The sequence below is a fragment of the Nipponia nippon genome, unplaced genomic scaffold, assembly GCF_047370975.1.
Source record: "Nipponia nippon isolate SJK-2023a ecotype South Korea unplaced genomic scaffold, ASM4737097v1 scaffold_11, whole genome shotgun sequence".
Lineage (NCBI taxonomy): Eukaryota > Metazoa > Chordata > Aves > Pelecaniformes > Threskiornithidae > Nipponia > Nipponia nippon.
Window position 1 is genome coordinate 4132170 of NW_028262302.1, and position 19849 is coordinate 4152018.

The 19849-nt window shown below is 55.7% G+C and overlaps 1 protein-coding gene across 2 annotated transcripts; it reads right to left on the reverse strand.

Annotated features, from left to right (window-relative positions):
* Nucleotides 1-8803: 8803 nt before the first annotated feature.
* NKX2-1 (NK2 homeobox 1) lies at nucleotides 8804-18526 on the reverse strand. 2 transcript variants are annotated; one of them, XM_087747226.1, is made up of 3 exons: nucleotides 18325-18526; nucleotides 13223-13599; nucleotides 8804-12445 (listed from the first exon to the last, which is right to left on the reverse strand). In XM_087747226.1, the coding sequence occupies exons 1-3, from the start codon at nucleotides 18375-18377 to the stop codon at nucleotides 11775-11777; spliced, it is 1101 nt and encodes a 366-aa protein (XP_087603352.1). In that variant the 5' UTR covers nucleotides 18378-18526; the 3' UTR covers nucleotides 8804-11774. The 2 variants fall into 2 exon arrangements, with proteins under 2 accessions (XP_087603352.1, XP_087603353.1); XM_087747227.1 differs by lacking the exon at nucleotides 18325-18526 and adding an exon at nucleotides 16627-17828.
* Nucleotides 18527-19849: the final 1323 nt, after the last annotated feature.

The following is a 19849-nucleotide window of genomic DNA, read 5'->3' on the forward strand; positions in this document are numbered from 1 at the left end:
TCAGTATCCTGTCAAAATACCTCGAAATGTCTCCATCCCCATCGGTAGTTTGACCAGTGCCCAGGAGTGAATATTTAAATCAAACGAATATCTAAATGAAGAGGAATAAAAAGTCCGGCTGGGCATTGGCAAACGATACACAGAAAGAGGCAGCCTTTTCCAGGATACCCTCCTCTCCTAAGTTTTGTTTTTAATGAGATCATCTCTCTTTTTTCTTCTCACTCGCTATGTACTGAATTACCTCTATCTCCCGGCAAATCTCACCCTGATTTAGTAAGGCTCTTTACTGTACATTTGAATAATTCAAATTAAAAGGAAAGTCATCGCTTTTCTACACGAACACAAGTGTACGCAAACACACATCTACGGACATCTTAACGTATAGGCATACATCGTGCTTTTGCAGAAGATCCACATTAACGCAGAGGATCACACACACGCACACATTTGTAGCAACACTAATTTTTAGGTCGCTCTTGTTCCTAAAAGGTTGGCCTGTTCCCGTTGCCCAGGGGGGCTCTGGGCAGGCAGCCTGTAGCCCAGTAATGTAAGGAAATGAGGTCGCAGTCCGACGGGCTCCCACTTGCAAGGCGCCGATTGGGTTAAGTGGGAATCTCGCCTCCCTAACCCCTGCTATGGGATCGGACCTTCCATTTCTCCCTTGAAATTCATCCATCATAAAATAAACGGGGCACTTGTTGATGGACCGCGAGTTTTCTCGGAGTGCAAATAGGCACCGGGGGAGCCGAAGTGCGGCGGGGGCGGGGGGGGGGGGGGGGGGTTGGTGGTGGTGTCGTTCTTAAATGACGAGGGGAACTGGAGTCTGTTTGGGAGAAGGGATGATGCTTCTGGGGGCGACATCGCTGTTTCTGGGTACCGATACGGGTAAAGATTTCACCCCGACAATAGTCAGGTAATGGATCTCCGTATCTCGGTGACCCACGCCAAATAAATAAGCTGTTCTTTAGGCATCATGTGACAAGGACATCGGATCGGAATCCTTTCCCTATTCTGCCCTGGCGTGGTTTTGGCAAGCGTTGCTTAGGCACGGTCCGGCGGGGTGAACAACCAACGAACCCGCCTGGGTTGAGGAGAGGAAAAAAAACCTGCTCTTTGCTCCCCGTGATTAGCACATAGATTTCAGTGGGACAACTCGTGTCAATAAAATCATCGGTGTCTGGGCTGGGAAATAACTCTTCCTAAGCAGAGCAGGTCCCCTTTCTTCCTCCCTTTTCGCCCTCCTTGCCCACCTCCCCACCCCGTCATCTTCGTGGGAGAATCGGCTCCAGCCGCTGGGCTGGGGCCGGGCCAGGGGAAGGCTGCTCTCCCTCGGAAACAGCGACGGCCACCGCGAAACCCTCCTGCTGCAGGGCAAGTGCCTCGTCCCCTGCCAAGCGGCACGGGGGGCTCCGGGCACCGGCGGGGCCGGCAGCCCTCGCCCCGCCGGCAGCCCTCGCCCGCCGGCTTGGAGGGCCCCTCCCTCCTTCCCTCTAGGAAATGTCCTGCCCGCCCCCCCGCCAAATTTGCTTCTTGTGATGCCTGCCTGGAGGCATCTGTCCCCGGCGCCCGGCTGGGCATGGGAAGGGTCCCACGAGGGATCAGTGCCCAGTTTTTAGGGGTTTTTTTGGGGGGGAGGCACGGGACGGAACAGGTTTGTCACTGTGGTACCTCGGGCCGGGGAGGTACTTCAAAGCACCGAGCGCAGCCTTTCAGGGCCTCCTGCACCCGGCCCCTGGCCGGGCCGTCTGGCCCGAGCCCTAATTAGGGCTCAGACCCAATTAGCTAGCGCGGGGGGGGAAGTGCGGGGTCCTTCCTTGGCGGCCTCGGGGGAGCAAGGTGGAAATCCCAATGGAGAGAAGTTTCCCTGCTCTTTCTTTCTTGCCGAGGAAAGGGCGATGTGGGCGGGGGGGAGGCGCTGCCAGCCGCGGGGAGCGGAGCGGGGAGAAGGGGCTGGGGGAGAAGCGGGGACCCTGAGCCCTGCCCGGGAGCCAGCGAGCGGCGGAGCGCCGGCCCCGCCGCGCCCGGGACCGGCCCGCGGGCTGCAGCCGGGGAGACCCCCAAACGGTGCCGGGGAGGACGGGGCTCTGCACAGACCCACCTGTCGTCCTCGTCGGTATGCCTGCGGTTTGCAAGCCAATAATAACAGTTTGTACCTCTTATAGGGCTAATTCAGCTTTCCACGGCATTGCCTTATTTATTCAAATATTTATTTATTTACTCCCTCCCCCCCTTCCCGAGAGCTGATTTGGCCCTTTGAAGTGGAAGAGAATAAAACACTGTGACAGAGGGTGGGAGCCGGGAAAAGCAGGGCTGCTGTGACTGGGACGGGCCAGGGTATTTAGCCGCAAGAAGCAAGGGTCTGCTTTCAAAATCCAAGCAGAAAACAGGGCGGAGGGCTGGGAGCGGGGCTGGGACGCTGCCTGCAGCCGCGGCGCGCTGTCAGCGCCGCGCACAGTCACATAAACAAGTAAATGAGGGAAATCGGAAATGCCAATTAATGTGCGATGTGCGGGGCTGGGAGAGCCTTTATTTCGCTATTGGTTACCCGCAGGCGAGCCTCAACTTCCCTGCCCGCTCCCCTCCTGCAGGATGATTACGATGGAGGACGCGTAGGCCTCCTGGCTTTCTCCTGGCTTCGGGCACTTGAGGAATAAGAAAAATGCTCCAGAGCAGGCAGGGGCGGGGAAGTGCGGTGCCTGCTCGGAGCAGGGATTGCTGCGGGGGGCGAGGCGAGAGGGGGGGTCTGCTCTCCCTGAGGCCAAATCGACCCCCGAGCCCTGCGGTCTGGCTTTTGCGCATCCTCCCCCCGGTCTCTCAGCAGGACCGGAGGCGGCTCTCGGGGGGGGGGGGGGCAGGACCACGGGGAGCCCCGCGTCGCTGCGGCGCCCGCGGGCGGGGAGCGGGGGCTGCCCCCGGCTGCTCCGGGGCAGGGCTGGCTCTGCTGCCGGGCTCTGGGCGCTAGCTCCTCTGTGTACCTCCGTGCAGATGTCCTTCCTCCAGGCCTTACTTTAAAAAACAAGTTACCATTTTCTGCGGAATCATTTACGCGGTGTATTCTTGATTAAATGACCGTTAACCCTAAGAGACTGATAGGACAATCAACATGCTTTTCCAATCACCATTCTTTTCTTGGTTGTTTTTTTTTCCCCAACGGGGAGTCTCGCTGTAGGTCAAAACCTTGCTTTCTAAAGCAATTAAGTCATATTTTCAAAGAGAATATTAGATTAAAAATACATCGTGATTAAAGCATCGTGTAAAAGGTCTGCAGCGGGTAGAAAATATTTGGTGCTCGTCTGTAGATTCTCTCACCTACCACCTACTCTGAATGCGTCCTGTATCTTCCAGCATGTCCGGCCCTCATGATTGCAAATAGGCCTGTTTTCAAATGGAAATAGGACTTCCAAACTGATTATGTGTATTGAATCGGAATCACTCGCTAGATCCTCTTGTTTAAAATGTATTGAAAAAAGCATGATGGTTGCACAGCTCTGAAACTGGCTCCTTCTCATCTCAGGGAGGTCGATCTATTTTGCAACTTTTTGCCATTTGAGAATGTTTCAGCTAGATAATTACGCTGCCATTGTGGCCGGGCGATGCACTGACACACAAACACCCCCTCCCCCGCTACACACACACGCACACACACACACGCACACACCCTTCCCCGCCACCCCCAGCGCGTACACCTTCAGCCACCACCGCGGAGCCTGCTCCGCGCACAGCCCACGTCGTGCCCGGGCTTCCACGACACGAACACGCCCGCCCTCCCCACGGCCGCGCAGCTTCGGCGCCTCGCCCCTGCCACTGCCGCGCCAGCGCGGCGTGTCCCGGCGCCCCGCCGCCGCCACGCACAGCCTCCCCGCGACACCGGGCACAAAGTACACCATCCACCGGCACCCTCCCGAGCCCCGCGGGACGACGCCGTTCCCACGTCTGGGTTCTGCTTCGTGAGCCGCTATTTAAAGACAAGCAGCCTATGTATGTGTGTGTGTCCATGGAAAAGCCAGAGCCAGGGAGCAACAGCTATTGCTCGCACACTGAAGAATGAGGACAACCTCCATGCAAAGGTTCCGTCCATTGATATGTAATGAGAGCTTTAAACCCTGTCATATGTTCCAAAGAATAATCCGTTCAAATTCAGAAGGGTAATTAAAACGCGAGGAGAGAAAAGGGGGATCTGCACCGGGCAGAAAGCGGGCAGCCCCCCGCGCCCGGGGAAGGGAGAAACCGGCGGCAGGAAGCGGGGTTCCCCCGCCGCGCCCCCGGGGGGGCAGCCCCGGCCCCGCACGCCCGGCCCCGCACGCCCGGCCCGGGCTACCGCGCTCCCACCCCCGCCGTCCCGCCGCCGCTCGGGGCGAGCACGCCCAGACTTTCTCGGGCGGTTCCTCGGGGGTCGCTTTCCCCCCGCCTAACCCAACCAAACGAAACCCGAGCTGGGAGGGCTGGGGGTGCCCAGCCCTGCGTGCCCGGCGGAGCGCGGGGAGCCCCCGCCGCCGGGCCGGCCGGGCAGGCAGGGGCCGGGGCCGCGGCTCCGCCGGGCACGGCGAGGGGAGCGGCCGGCCGGTGCCACCCAGCAGAGCCCCGCCAAGGTGGCTGCGCGGGAAACCTCTGACAGCGCAGAGGATGCCAGGGCCGGGACCTGTCCTCCGTCCGTCCCCGCACTTGCACAGTACCTTTGCGAAGGCGCAAATTCATCCGGCCGCGTCCCGTCCTCGGTCTTTTTTGGGTTACCGTGGAGGTGCCGCGCACTTCCCTGCCATTACCCCGCTAGGCAAGTGTGGTGTGTGTTGCAGTGACGGGGCAGTACCGGGTCCCCGAGCCCCATGCCACTCGCCCTGGCTATGGCAAGGCGCCATAGGCGGTCAGCACCTTGTCGGGGCGTTTGGGAGCCGCGTTTGGACGGCAGTCAAGGGGGTTCCTGGCCCGGCGTTTGCAGCCCTCCCGCCCGGGCATCGCCCCGTGTGCCACGGGGGAGAGGCGGTGGGCGCGCACAGCTGGATCTGCCCGGGAGCACCTGCAGCCCGGCAGCCTGGCAGCGCAGGCGGAGGGCTGCCTGAGCTGGCATTTAAAAAATGAAGAGCGAGGCAGGCGCTGCCCTCGGTCGCCTGTAGCCCGCGGGCGGCGAGCTTTGCTCGCCTGCTGCCGGCTGCCGCGGGCTGCGGGAGAGCCCGTCCTCTGCTTGCGAGGGACCCCGCGGCCGGGGTGCGGGCGGCCCCCGCGGCCGCAGAGCCCCCCTGGCAAAGGGCAGGATCAGGCCCGCTCCCCTCGAGGGAGAACCGCGACCTGAGCACCGGCGGGAACTTTGCCGTGCCGCGGCTTTTTTGGTAGGCGACGGGGGCGGCGGGGCAGCGCGGCGGGCGCCCCGCTGGGGTCTGCGGCGCTGCTCGCAGGGAGCCCGGCGAGGCTGCGCTGCGGGGCCGGCTCCCGCCGCCGCCCCGTCCCGCCGCCGTCCCGTCCCGCCGGGGCAGCCTCGGGAGGGCAAAGGCGGCAAGTCGCGGGAGGATTTCCTCGGTGTAAAATAAAGAGCGGAGCGGAGGCACAGGCCGGCAGGCAGTGCTTCTTTCAAAGTAAGAGTTTTCCCATTCCTGCCCGCCTTCTGCTGCCCAGACCCCACAGATAGTGCCGGGCACATCAGCTCCGACGTACGCTATCAGACGCACACATCTATAGGCATAATTCGTATATAGACGCACACATATAGACTAAAGGCTCCGCATCGGTCATCCACTTGTTTTGCTTCCCTCTGCGGTGAGCTAAAGCAGAGAGAGGTGCAGGGGACGGGGAGCTTCGTGCACTCCATTTCGCAGCAGCAACAGTGCATTTCTGAAGTAACGTGCGGGTTAAGAGCAAAAGCCCAGACCAAGAAGGTGCTCGAGAAAAAGATAATATTTCTAAGAGCTTCTCTGAGAAACAGCAGCACCGACAACAAAAAGTTTAAGGAACAAAAGCACAGAGAGAAACTCCGAAAGAACCGTGTCCTAGAGTCACATTATTAGGTCAGTAACACACTGAAATGAACTCAGCCACTTCAGCAACACCTTTGATATGAAGCAAGAAAGTCTGTTCCCTCCAAGATCCCAGGTGTGTGTAAGTTTGTCGCCTTCTAGCACGTTATTACTTGTCCAAATTTACTTGATCGAGAAGAAGGACTCCGGTGAAATCCACCAGAACAGATGGAAGTGAAGATCTCACACCTTGCTTAGTTTTCTAAGCATTGCAACTATCTTTTTATTAAAAAAAAAAACAACAAACCAAACAACAAACCAAACCCAAACAAACAAAGCCCCCACGAAAAAAACCCAACCTCACGTGTACATGCGCTTTACTCTTCTCCTGTACACCGTAAGGAGCCCCTGTATCGATGAAGCGCTACTCTGAATGATATGGGGAGTTCTCATCGAATGAATGCAATAAGTCGTACACGTTCGCTAAAATCAGCTATGTAAATTCACTTGCTAAAGAAGCACAACCTACGAACTACTTTAAAATTACTCAGAAAGTCCCACTGTGTTTAACTCAGAAAACAGCAGCCATCGTATTCAGATTTAGTTGTTAGCGTGAGAGACGGAGCTAGCCAGTAAAAACAGACCTAAGTATCGTTAGTCACTTGGTAAATATTTTTAAAATATACATTTTTAACTTTTTTTTCCATTTCTATACGCCTGCTCAGGACAGTGGATTCATACTGTCTTTCGTAGGTAAAGCTATTCGGCCATTTATAAATGTCTTTGCTTCTTAATGCCTGTGTCATTGTAAAAAAAAAAAATAATAATACCGATTTCCCTCTTCCCCCTCCCCCTAACAAAAACCTTTACATCGAAGATTAAATGTCACAGTTAACGTTTTCATCTCTAGGTTTCCCAAGAAATTTTCTGCATAGTACGTTGTTTTAAGCATCAAAACGAATTTCAGTTTCTTTTTACATCAATACATCTTATTCACCGTCTTATTTATATAGCTGACCAGAAGCCTTCGACAGAAAGACATAGGATATAGAAAACTTTGACCTTACCTGCTCCCTAATGTGCTTGCAGCCAGAAAAAAAAAAAAAAAAAAAAAAGAAAAAAAAAAGAAAAAAAAGTCATTTCGTATTATTCACCACTTTGCCAGAGACGGTAATCTGTCTACCTCATAGCAACAGCCGTACTGGGTCAGATCTCTGTACACATTTGATACATATAAACAGTATTACCATTTACTTAGGGTTTGGAGGGGATTTTTTTCCCCCTGAAGGGGATCATGAGAGGAACAGCAGGTCAGACAGAAAAAAAAAAATATTTCTCAGCTTTGCTCCCGACACGGCCATGAAAGGACTGAAATTCTTCAGAAGTCACTCAGTCTTTACCTCTAGGTCCCCTTTGTAAAAGCAGCCGTCACGACAAGTTGGACCGGGGCTGCCTTCCCAGCGAGGCCCCTCTACCTGCGCTCCGCCACAAAACTCCTAAAATACTTTCCCCCCCCGCCGTGGCAACTTCTCTTGGTGTCATCTCAGCGCTGTCTCAGATTACATTGTTTAGGACCTGCACTTTTGAACACTGTCTTAGGGCCCTGCACTGCCTTTTGAACCCAGATGCAGGCAATATACTTTTAGACCGGCTCCCCGTCCGCTTTCCCCGCCGTAGGTCGGGTGACAACGCGGCGCCGCTCCGGGAGCCCGCGGCCGGGGCAGCAGCGCGCCCGGGGCAGGCCCCGCCGCCGCGGGCTCTCCCAGCCGCTCCAGCCGAGCATCCCTCTGGCTAACAGGCTGCTGTGAAGCCACAACAACAACAAAACCCACCCCACAACCCGTTTTGATATGAAACAGCAAATATGAAGAAGCCTTTTGCTATTGTTGCTGTGGTTGTGGCGGTGGTAGTGGTGGTGGTGATGGTTTTTTGTTGGGTTTTGGGTTTTGGGTTTTGTTGTTTGGTTGTTTTCTTCGGGTTTGGGTTTTTTGTTGTTGTTGTTGTTTTTTTGCACAGCCTGCTGTGCCACTACATGCACACTTCATGGCACTCAAGCATGAACTCCTATTTACAGCAGGAAAAAATGCCCTCCGCGATTCTCCTACATTTACAGGCAGTGCCAGGGAATGGGGGAGTGGAAGGGAAGAGCCATTCTTCCCCAGATCCCTTTATCTCTCAGAATACGGGGTGCCCACGGTCTCACGTCGATAAAGGAGCAGTTATATTGGGAAACGTGCATTTCTTCCATAATTTCAGATTTGAATCATGCTGTGTCGTCGTCCTCCCCCCCCCCCCTTCGCCATCCCATTATCCAAGTTCTGCATTGATTACCGGGAGACTGGAAAATCAGCGTATTGGAGGACGCAGGCGTTTAGACGGAGGCACATAGTTTAATTTAGAAAAGCTATACAGTGGCTAAGTTCTCGTGAGTGTTCTCGAGGGAGACTGGAGATTAAAATGTATTTACCCCCCCCCCCCGAAATATCTTCATCCCAATCAAGGCATAACTGGTTTATACAAAGAATTTTATGATAAAAGGCAATAACACAATGTCATAAAAAAACTCTATAAAATTGTTAAAGAGCAGTTTGTTTGCATTTCTCCTGATTGATATGTAAATACAGTTTGAACTGTGTTTGCTCGGTCTCTAGTGCTTAATAAAGAGATGAATGCACCTTTCTGTGGAACAAGTAAACAGACTTTAAACTAAGCCGACATCAGACAAAGTGGAAACGAGTTTATTTAATCGAAACTAAATCTAGTTTAAGAAAGATAAGTCAGTGTACATAATAATCCATTACAGTAATTACACCCACCACCAAATATGTGTTTATGAGGTTGTCGAGACACAATAAAATTCATTTATTTCCCCCGAAGTCTATAATGAAAAGTCACTGGCTGGATGTCTATCGAACATGCTAACTCCAATATTTGCGGGGGGGGGGATAATATTTCTCGGCTGTATTAATGCCTTTCGGTGCTCCTCACTTTTGGACATTCCTGTGTTTGAAAGGATGCAAACATTAATCACATCTGAAGGGGAAATGTCGACTTAACCACAGCACTTTCCCCTCGGTCTTGTATATTAGCTGCGGGAGAAACTAACCCCAATTTTAAAAAATCCGTAGAGTTAACCCTACTCTCGCTCCCTTGGCGGGAGCTGGCAGCGCTGTGCCACGGGCCAGGAATTCCCAGCACTTTCTTCTTTTAGCAGAAATTACAGCCCCAAGCTCCAGACCCCCAGCCCCAGCCCCCGCCATGCTTAACACGATGGAAACGAATGAGCTGAAACGAATATTCTGCGTAGAGCAAGAATGAAAATAAGCAATATTCTTTGGGTTAGTTGAGAATGTCGCTGTATAAAGCAGGACATAATATAAAGAATGAAAGGTCTCGAAATTCCTGTTGACACACGTGATGTTCTTTAGTTAGAAATAAAGGGGGGGGAGGCAGAAACAATCCGATAATCTTTTTTTTTTTTTTTTCCTTCTGTCTATTTCCCTTTTTCTCCATCCAAACTAGCACTTGGTGTCCGAGTAACACCGGCTATCTTGTATAAATAAAAGACTGGAGCTTTCGAAAGCTGCTACTTAAACTGGAGGTTGGGTTGTTTCCATCTCGGGCAAGCTGCTTGCTTTCTCTTCAAAAATATGAGCATTTCATAATACCTCTGTAACTCAGACGTCTTTCAATGACTGCGATTCTCTTCCGTGGTTTAACTGAGGGGATCTGGAGAAAAAACCGAAACCGAGCAGCAGATGCGAAGGAAAACACGCTACGAGGTCTTTTAGGATGGGGGACTTCTTATTTTGTTACACTCACAAAAGGGATATTTGGGACCCGAAAGACAGCGAATTACATGTGTTCCGGGCTTCTCCGATACGAGCCGCTTAACTTGATATGCTTTATATATTTACAGCAAAGTTAATATCTAAATGCCTTGCGTTACCCATAGTATTTGCCTTCCTCCCAAACGCCCCTCGGTGCCTCAGCCAGGCGCGCACCCACGCACGCCCACGCACACACACACACACACACACGTGCGCGCACACGCACTTTCTCTTCATCTCCTTTACAAGCTTCCCAAAGCACTACAGGAAAAAAAAAAACAAAAAACCAAAACCAAAAACAAAACAGCAACAGAAAAACACCAAAAAACCCCAAACGACACGCAAACCCCAAAGCAATCTGCGTTAAAGGGGGATGCAGCCTGCAGCTAAGCTCTCGCCCGGGTAACGCCTGCCCGAGGCGCTGCCTGGCCGCCCGTGCCCCCGTGCCTGCGGGGGTGGGTGCGGGTAGAAAATTAAATACGGTCTGATAAAGAAAGTTAATTCAAACTACGTGTCGTACACAATAAACTATCTTTTTATTTTGATTATAAATAAGGTGACTGTACTTCCCTTAAAATACAGGTACATAGGAAAACCTGGTAGAAATCATTATCTTTTCTTTTTTTTTACAAGCTCTTAAAGCTGGACGCTCTTTAAATCGGCCGCATGTTCTATACTGTCAGCAGATTCTTCGTTAATTTGTTTCTAGTGGCGTTAGACTTTTACCTTCTTTCTCCTCCGTGCCTTTGGCATTTGAATTTCTACTCCCGGAATACTTTGCTTTCTCTAGCAAGAAGTCTCTGAGGTGCCCCCCGCCCCCCCAATAATCGGGCTAATGAATTTGGACTCGATCCCTTCGCTCTCGAGTTTGTGAATCCCACGCGTTTGCGAATCCCACGCGTTTGCTTGGCGCTTTTGCACGCTGAGGACTGATCCTGTATCCCGTTAACTCCCTGGCGCAGCTCCGCTCTGGGAACAGGGTCCGGGCCCTGGGAGGGGCAGGGGCCTTTCAGGGTTTGGCAGCATCCCGGGTTGTTTGTCCATCAAGCAAAAAAACAAAACAAAAAAACAAAAAAAAAAGAAAAGATGCGAGGAAGGGAGGGTCGGGAGGGGGAACCAAAGGGAAATAAAAAAAGAATATTCGTAATGTGTATAATTTATTAGAAGCTTCTTAGGAACTATATTTAAGCCAAATATCTACATAAGTTACAACAGGAAAAGGCGGCGTGCGCAAATAACAAACTGCCAGAGGATTTACGACGGGGCGATCAGTGTCCATAAAAAAGGTGGGGGTTGGTTTGGTTGATTGTATTTTTTTTTCTTTTTCTTTTTACAACAAAATATACAGGCTACTAAAAACTATGAGTTTAGTCCAACTTTTGACAGCATTATACAGCTACAGGTTCACATCAAACGTAAGGAGGAAAATAAAAGCCAAGCCTTTGATGACTCCACGTCTCCATCCGCGGGCCCTGGCGGCGGGGCTGGGAGAGGAGACCGGGGGAGGGGGGAAGCTGCTTCTTGTGTCTGGGTGACGCGAATGCGTTTTTTTTGGGGAAAACCACCCCATCCCCCAAAATCTCTATATTTACATGCAAGTCCTAGACGCTGGCAAAGTGTACATCTGAAATCCAAGCCTTCGGACCATGCCTAACGATGGTCCCCTTTCTGCAGACTGCTCCGTGGTTATTAGTCAGAATTTTTTTTAACACCCCATACAACAACCTTGGGAAAAAAAAAGAAAAAAAGAAAGACCCAAACCCATCAAGAGTAACAGCAAAACCGAACAAAAAAAGTCTCTCTCTCTCTCTCTCACGGGTCCTCAGAGAACCACTCAGTAAAACGGGGGGAAAAAAAGCGTTAAAAAAAAAAAACAGAAAGAAAAGAAAAACACCCAGTAGTTTGGACAGGACAGAGATTTGTGTGACTGGGAAAATCTGCTTTTTTTTTTTCCTTTTTTTTTTCCTTTTTTTTTTTTCTTTCGCTTTGTTTAATCCTTTCACCAGGTCCTACCGTATAGCAAGGTGGAGCAAGACATGGCAGTGCCATAGTCAGAAGTAGAAGAGTTTAGGTGAGACAAACTGGAGACTTGGCTCTGCAGAGAGGAAGGGCTGGCCGAGTGCTGTCCCATGTCTGGAGACTGCCCCGCACTGTTTGTCTGGTGGCTCTGATGCTGTCCGAGGCTGTTGCCATTGGTAGCCACTGTGATCGTTGTAGCTGCCTGCTGCTGATGGCTCTGGATAGCTGCTGTGGGTGTGTTGGAGCCTGCTTGGCAGGGCTTGCCATCCTTTACAAGCACTGGCACCGCCACCCTTCTGGGAGACTGCTGCTGCTGGCAAGAGCCGTTCTCCTGTTGCATCTGCTGCTGCGCAGCCTTGTCTTTGGCCTGGCGTTTCATCTTGTAGCGGTGGTTCTGGAACCAGATTTTGACCTGAGTCGGGGTGAGATGTATCATGCTGGCTAAATGTTCCCTCTCCGGGGCGGAGAGGTATTTCTGCTGCTTGAAACGTCTCTCCAGCTCGTAAACCTGGGCCTGGGAAAAAAGGACCCTCCGTTTCCTCCGCGGCGTGCTCTGGAGCGGGGCCATGCTCTTGCTCACGTCTCCCAGGGAGCCGAGGCTGCCCATGCCGCCCATGTTCATGCCCGAGGACGGCGCCATGAAGCGGGAGACTGCAAGGGAGAAGGCGGCACGGTTTAGGCGGCTCGGCTCGGCCCCAGCGGGGCCCCGCGCTCCCGCGGCCCCCGCCGCCGCTCGCCCCCGGCGGGGCTCCGCAGCCCGCCGCAGCCCAGCCCCGGCCGGGGCCTCGGGGCGCCCCCGCTCCCCAAAAACGCCCCGCGTCCCCAGGGCGAGAGGCGGGCGACGGGACCCCCTTCTCGCCCGGCCCGGCGCCGGTGAATAAAGGCGATGCGCTCGCCCCTCGCCCTGCCCGGGGGGGTGACACCCGAGCCCGTACCTGATGTGACAGCGCGGCGGCAGCGGCCGGGGAGAGGGGCTCCGCCGGCGCCGGCCGGGGCGGACTCGCCCGCTCCCCCCCGCGCCTCCCGGGACGCGGCTCCCGCGGCTCCGGCTTCCCCCCTCGCCCGCCCGCTGCCGGGCGGCGCGCAGGCGGACGGGCACCGCCGGCTCCCTCCCGGGCCCCCGGGCCGTGCCGCTGCCGCCCCGCTGGACGGCGAGCCCCGGGCTGCCGCTCCCCGCCACCGCGGGGCTTCCCACCCCCTTCCCCCCGCAAAAGCAGCCCCGAGAGGCTGACACGAAACCAGCCGGGGGAGGAGGGACCGGGCACGATCCTCGGGCAGGAGGAGGAATTGGGGGGGCGGGGGGGGGGGCGGCCGGGATTTGGACCGACTTTTGCCCTGGCGCGGAGCCCCCGGCGCCCGTCGCCCGCGGTGCGGCGGGGCAGGTGCGCGGCCACCCCCCGCCGGCCACCCAGCCCCGGGCTGACTTACTTGAGGAGAAGCGGGGGTCCGGGTTGGTGCCGTACCATCCTGTCGCCGAAGCGCTGTTCCGCATGGTGTCCTGGTAAGGCGGGAGCTCGCTCATGTTGCCCAGGTTCCCATTGCAGTAGCCCCCCATCGTAGCATGGGAGAGCTGGGGGACCCCTGCCGCTGTCATATGGTAGGCGGCAGTCACTGTTCCGTTGTGGCCCATGGGGTGCTGCTGCATGGCCGGCTGAGAAACCTGAGACTGTCTGTAGGCTGACAAGGGAGCCCCCAAGTTACTGCCCTCCATGCCCACTTTCTTGTAGCTTTCCTCCAAAGGACTCAAGATGTCAGACACTGAGAAAGGAGTCGTATGCTTTGGGCTCATCGACATGATTCGGCGGCTGGGGAAAAAAAAAAAAAAAAAAAAAAAGGAAGGGGAGGCAAATCTTTTTTTTTTTTTTTTTTTTTTTGCCAAATATTCTGGTGTTGCCTTAACGCCGATCTTGTTGGATGTACACGTAACCGAGTGGACGAAGTCCGCCTTAATTGGATTGAGTGGAGGCTCAGGGCTGCCTTTCGTTTGTTTTAGCCAGACGCCAGGTTTTAGGCTGCCACCAGAGGCGGGGCATAGGCACTAAAGCAACAAGACAATAGAAGCCTACATCTTGCCCAAGATAATTAGCTTACATGCTGATGACAAGGTAAACACCTTTAAGTTTTACTTGTCAGGATTTTTTTTTATGTCTTAAAAAAAGAGAGAGAGAGAGAGTGGGAGAGAGAGGGAAAGAGAGAGAGAGACCCCGTGAGCACAACTCATTTTATTTTTCTCGGGGGTGGCAATATCGTGGACGGGAAATGGAAGGCAAGGCGAAAAGACCCCCATTTGACTGGATGAAAGGATTTAAAATCAGCTCCCGGGTGGCAAGGCTGTCAGCCCAGCCTTTGTGAGAGCTGGGGAGACGGGGCTGAATGCCGGTGAGCGAAAGGACCGAGCCCCCCTCTCCCCCCACCAAGTTTGGTCTGGAAGGAGCCCCGCCGCCGGGAGGGCAGCTCTCCGGAGGGCAGAGGCTTCGCTCTGGGCCACCGCTCCCAGCGCTCCGCACTCCCCGCACCGCCTTGTCGGGGTACCCGGCCGGCTGGTGGCCGAACAGCACTTGGGATTTAGCATCTCGGGAACCTTCTCCGTGTCTGCTAAGACCCCCAGTGCGAGACCCCCAGTGCGAGGATCGTTTCTCTCCCTAAACCCATAAGTTCCGTTCACCTAGGGCTTTTTTTTTTTTTTTTTCCTTAAACCTCATGGAGAGGTGGAAGATGGAAGTTTGCAAAAACAAGCAGTAATTTAATTGCCTGGGGCGAGAGACTGCTGAAAAATAGGTTAGCGCAAAATGTCGCTCGTTATTCTCAAAGGCAAAGACTGTCACAGGCTCTCGTGGTCCCTCTGAACCTGAAGCTGCTTTCTAAGGTTATTTATACAGCACGGGAGCTGGATGGAGAAGACCTCTCAGGTCATCTGCTACACCACCTTGCCAATGAATTCCCTGCGGTTTCTAACAAACCGCAATTTCTGGCACTTTCGGATCTGTTCTCGGATCCGGTGTGAAAACAAAAGCGAGCCCATTCACAGCCACCCACACGTCCGCGCAGCCAGCAGCGAATGTCACTCGGGTCTTTGAAGAAATCTCCCAAGTTGTCCAGTGTCTCCAAAGCTTATATTTCGGGGTGTTCCCGGGCGGAGGAGAGAAACCTCCCCCGACTGTTTCACACCCCGGCCTACGGCCCTGGCAAACCCAATTTAATACAGCGATTACCTGAATATTAAGAAAATTACAGCGAAGGTACAGTTAACCCAGTGACTTTGAAGTGTCAAGTAACTATTTAGTAATTGCACTTGTAAATATGTTTGTGCTCGGCTGGTTCGTGCTTAAAAATGCAAAAGTGCACTTGCTACCCGGGAATAACTAAATATCTTTGTCTAAAGTGGCAGCATAAATAGCCGGTCGCTTTGTGACTGTGCTTGATATTAGTACATAAGGATCATTTTGCTTCAATTGGGAGGCTCTCATTCACTAGGCAAGAAACCGTTTAGGAGAAAGTAGGTTCCCGTATGAGAGTTAACATCCTTCAAGTGTAAGCCTCAGCCTTGATTACACTTTAGAGCTCTGCAAGAGGTGAGCTTTTCCACACAAATATAATCGGGGGAACTTTCCTTCAATCAGGCCTCCAGCTCTCCTACATCATCTCAGCTGCCTCCTTCGGCACCAGCTCCCTCAAGGCTGAATACCCCGAAGGGGGCTTGTTGTGAGTCTGCTGGGTCACCAAAGGCAGGGAAGGGCGACTTTGGGCTAGAAAGGCGGCTGCTTTTACCTCTTTTCTTTCCTCTTTTCTTTCCAGATCTTTAGATCTTGTCTTTCCAGATCCCCAGAACATTTCTCTCCCCCCTCCCGCCCCCCCCCTTTCCCCCCCTTTCTGCGCGTGTTTTTCAGTAAGGTCTTTGGTTTTGTTCCTACAGAGAGAGACTCTCGACCTTGCCTTGGTGGTTTGGTTTTTTTTTCCCCACGGATTTCTCAGGCACATCAGCTCCGTGCCTGTTTTATCAGCCTTAAAAAGGAGGGGGTGGATGGAGGTGAAAAAAAACAACACCACAGGGCCCACCAAAGTGACGCTGCCGTCGGCTCAAACCAGAGACGAAGGGCAGCGAGTGACCGCGCAATTTGTGGGGCAGGAGCGGCGACCCCGTTTCTCTCCAGGGAGTGCGCGGTGGGGCAGCGGGGGAGGCCCCAGCGCCGGCCCGGGCGGCGGGGAGCGGCGGGGAGCGGCGGGGAGAGGGGGCGGACGAGGGGCCCCGCCGCCCGCCCTGCGCCTTCCCGGGGGCGCCGCCGGAACGGCCCCTTCCACCGCCGGCTGCGGCTGGGCGAGCTGATTTACCCTCCCGCTCCAAGGAGCGCAGGTTAAATCGCCTCCGAAACACTGCTCGATTAGATTAACCCGAGCGAGTCCAGCCTTGACTCTGCGCGGGGTCTTGCGCGGGGAAGTTAATGCGGGAGCTCTCCATTCCCCGGGGCGCGGGCTGAAACTCTCTTTGTAGGTCTGCCCGCTTAGTTAGAAATACACCGACGCGCGTAGAGGCACAGCTGCACCCCCCAAGGTCCCGACGGCACTTTTTAGCCCCGCTAGATCCACCTAGCGAAAAGGCGGTCAGCCTCTGCTCCTCCTTTCCCGCCCCAGATGAACTATAACGGGGCGAGTCAAGCCGCGGGCAAGTGGCGAGGGAGCTGCTTCGCTGCTGCCCTGTCCCGTCCGCTCACCCTTCTCTTGCAAACCCTCCACCCAAGTTTCTTCTGCCAGAGCTGGCTCCCCGCCGCCCCCGGGGAGGGTGGCCGCCCCGACGGGGTCCTGCCTAGGCTGCCTCTAGTGCTGTGCTCGTTTACCTGGTGATGCTGCTTAGTAAAACGCTCGAGTTAAAAGGAAATGCTAAGGAGGAGAGCAGGGAAGATGAGATGCGTTTTGCCTGGTGGAAGCATTTTCATGAGAAAGGCACGGTCTTCACCCCGTGTTTGCAGAATGCGGCTACACGGACGTCCCTTCAATAGCTTCTGACCCCACACAATCCGTTTGATAACACTCGAGAGGTGGAAGAATGGGAGACTTTGTCAATCAAATGGTGCCAATCCCAATGGAAACGGTGCCACCAAGACCGCAGCGCGTTTCCTCATCAACTGGATTGCGGGGGCTGGGAACTCAAGGATCAGCTTTTGAAAGTGCGCACAGGGCTCTCCAAAGACAACAATGTCTTTTTTATACGAGCTGCTGTGCCTCCCCAAGGGGAATCAAATGTGCTCGGCCAGCCCGAGCCGCCGAAGGGCTGCAGCTCTGCCTTGCCACCCATTTCGCCGGGCAGGAGCCGCGGCGGGGGGAGGAGGGCATTTCTGCCTGGTCCGGCGCCTAACTCGGCTCCTGGCCCCAAATTGCTTTTCCCCTCCTTTAGGCACTTTCCGCTCCCGGGGTGGCTCCGCGCCGTTCCTCCGCGAGCGGAGCCCACGCAGGGGCGCGGCCCCGATTCAGCGCGGCGCCGGAGCAGGTGCTCAGGTGTGACCGGCCGGGCTGGCCGAAACCCTCGGGGCACCCGGGCTCGGCGGGGAGAGGGGAAGGGTCCCATGCACCCCGCAGGCAAATTCTTTCTCAAGAGAGTCACTTTCCAGGCGTAACTTTTTGATACGAAGGCATGAGGTGCTCCGTGCTCCCCGTGGGCCGGTTCACGGGTGCGTGTCTGGCTGCTCCAAGCCACCGGCACACGAAGCCCTTGCCCAGCCTTGCCGCCCCCGCTCCCAGCGCCGAGGGGGCGGCCCTGCCCGCAGCCCTGCCCGCAGCCGTGCAGCCTGCCCTGCCGCGGGAGCGGGGCTCGGCGGGCTCTGCGGCGGGGCCAGCCGCTCCTAGAGAAGTCTGAGTTAAAGGGAGCGGGAGCAGAGCTGGGACAGAACTCCTTCTTCTCTCCTGGCCATCAGCACAACTCTAACACATCCAGAGAGAGATTTAAATTACCCTCCCAAAGCCCTGCGCCCGGGGAAGGGGCACCACGGAGGCAGCTTGCTGCAGGTCTCTCCTCTCGACCCACCCTCAGCGAGCTCATATAAACTTCATCACTCATTTCTTGTGCGTGTCGGTGCCGTACACCCCCTGCCCCCCTACCCCCCCCCCCCCCCCCAAATGGAAGATGTGCCCAGCACAGCGTGCCCGGAGCCCAGGCCGGGAGGGAGGGAGGGAGCGGAGCGGAGGTTTCGGCAGTGACCGGGTAGGGCGGACCCGTGTGGCTGTCACCGCCGGCCGCGGGCAGGGCGCTGGGAGCCGCTCCCTGCCCGCAAAGCACATGCTTGGGCGTGTAAGGCAGGAGTCCTCCCCAGCCACGCTCCCGGCGAGCGCTCCCTAGGCACAGAGCTCTCGGGGGGGGGGGGGGGAACTCTTGCTGTGGCTCATGGGGACAATTCCCCTCCGTGGGAAAGCCCCCCCCGCCCTGGTTATCTCGGGAGGGTGGGAGAAACCCCGCAGTACACCGGCCGAAATCTCTTCCCGTGGTGTGGGAATCTAAGAAAACAAACGAGACCACCAAAGGCTAAAGCGAAAATCCTCACCCCTCCGCAGCGCAGGCACAGTTGCTCCTCCAGCTGCTCAGGGCGTGGAGCATCTCGCACCTGGGGTTGCTCGGGGGCCCCTTCGCCACCAGTCCCTGACGGCCCCACTCGCAAGGCTCCGTGCGAGGGCAGCGCTGCCTCCTCGCAGCTCTTTTCCCTCCTTCCCCAATTCCTGGCGGACGGCTGAGCCCTCCTGCCCTAATCCTCCGACACCCACCCCCCCCCGGCTTTTCCTTTGCCGGGCCGTTCCCGGCCAAGAGGGCCAGGGTGGGGCCAGGTACGGGGTGCCAGGGCAGGGCTCCCGCAGCCGCCGTGCCAGGGCGGGGGCGGCGGGGTTCGGGGCACGCCTCGGCCCGGCGGCCACACCGCGCCCCTCCGCGGCTGCCCCGCGCGGGGACCGCGGGAAGGGGCTGTTTGCAGGCATGGACGCCCCGCTAGCCTGCGGTGGCTGGCAGCCGATGTGTAGACTGTTGTCTGACCCCCTCATCCTGGCACCGTTATTGTTAGCAATCAATATAATGTCCTTGTTAGGACTCCACATCTGGCTTCCTTAATGTCAGTAGGCTGTCACCGTCACAACACTGCCAGCACACACATCCAAGACTCATCGTTGCCCCGAAGCATTTTTGATACACCCAAGCCAGAGGTGATTTCTGCGGAGGATTTCTGGATGGCGCTTGCTGAGACAATTTGCAAAAAGTTGTTCTATAGAAATAGTTTAAAATACAGGCATGGATTATATAGGCAAAAATACATACGTAAATACTTTTTATCGGTACATACCTACAAACAGAATCCTGCCAGGATCAATCTATTTATCTGTTGTTAGATATAGCTATCAGTATATGGCATTAGATAGCTTAGGAGTTATGTGCTTTTGTATATACACCCAGAGGTGCCTACACACATATACACACGCGTGTCGGGTGCATACCTCCGGCAGCGGGTATGCATGAGTATATATTTATGCATACATTCATAGTCCCCAGCCCTGTCGTTTCTAGGTGTTTCAAAAAGGAACTCAGCTTTTAAGGGGGTCATCTCGCCGCCCTGGCCCCCTTCCCCTTCCCTTGCCCTCCCCGTGGGCTCCGCCGGGGCCCGGGGCGGCTCCTGTCCCGCAGCGCTGCCGCCAGGCCCGCGGCCGCGCCGGCGCCGGGAGAAAGGGCCCTCGGCTCCCGGGTGGGGCTGGGCGCGGAGCCGACGGACACGCGTGTGCCTGTGGGTGCAGAGTGGCGGGGGAGGCTGGCAGCCGGCACCAGCCGTCTGATTTACCGCAGCCCTTTTCGGCGTCCGGTTTCAGCGCAGCTGGCGGCGGCGGGCGGGGAGGGGGCGCGTTGCCCGCTGCCCCCGGGTCTGGTCGCGGAGCCCCCCGTCGCCCCCGGGCCGCCCCGGCGAGGGGCTGGGGGAGCTGCAGCCCGCCCTGGGCTCCGCGCTCGCCCGCGCCCTCGGGGCTGCGCGGAGGGCGCAGGGCCGCGGGCCGGGCCCGGGGCTCCCGGAGCTGGCGGCCGGGCCCCGGGGCGCTCCC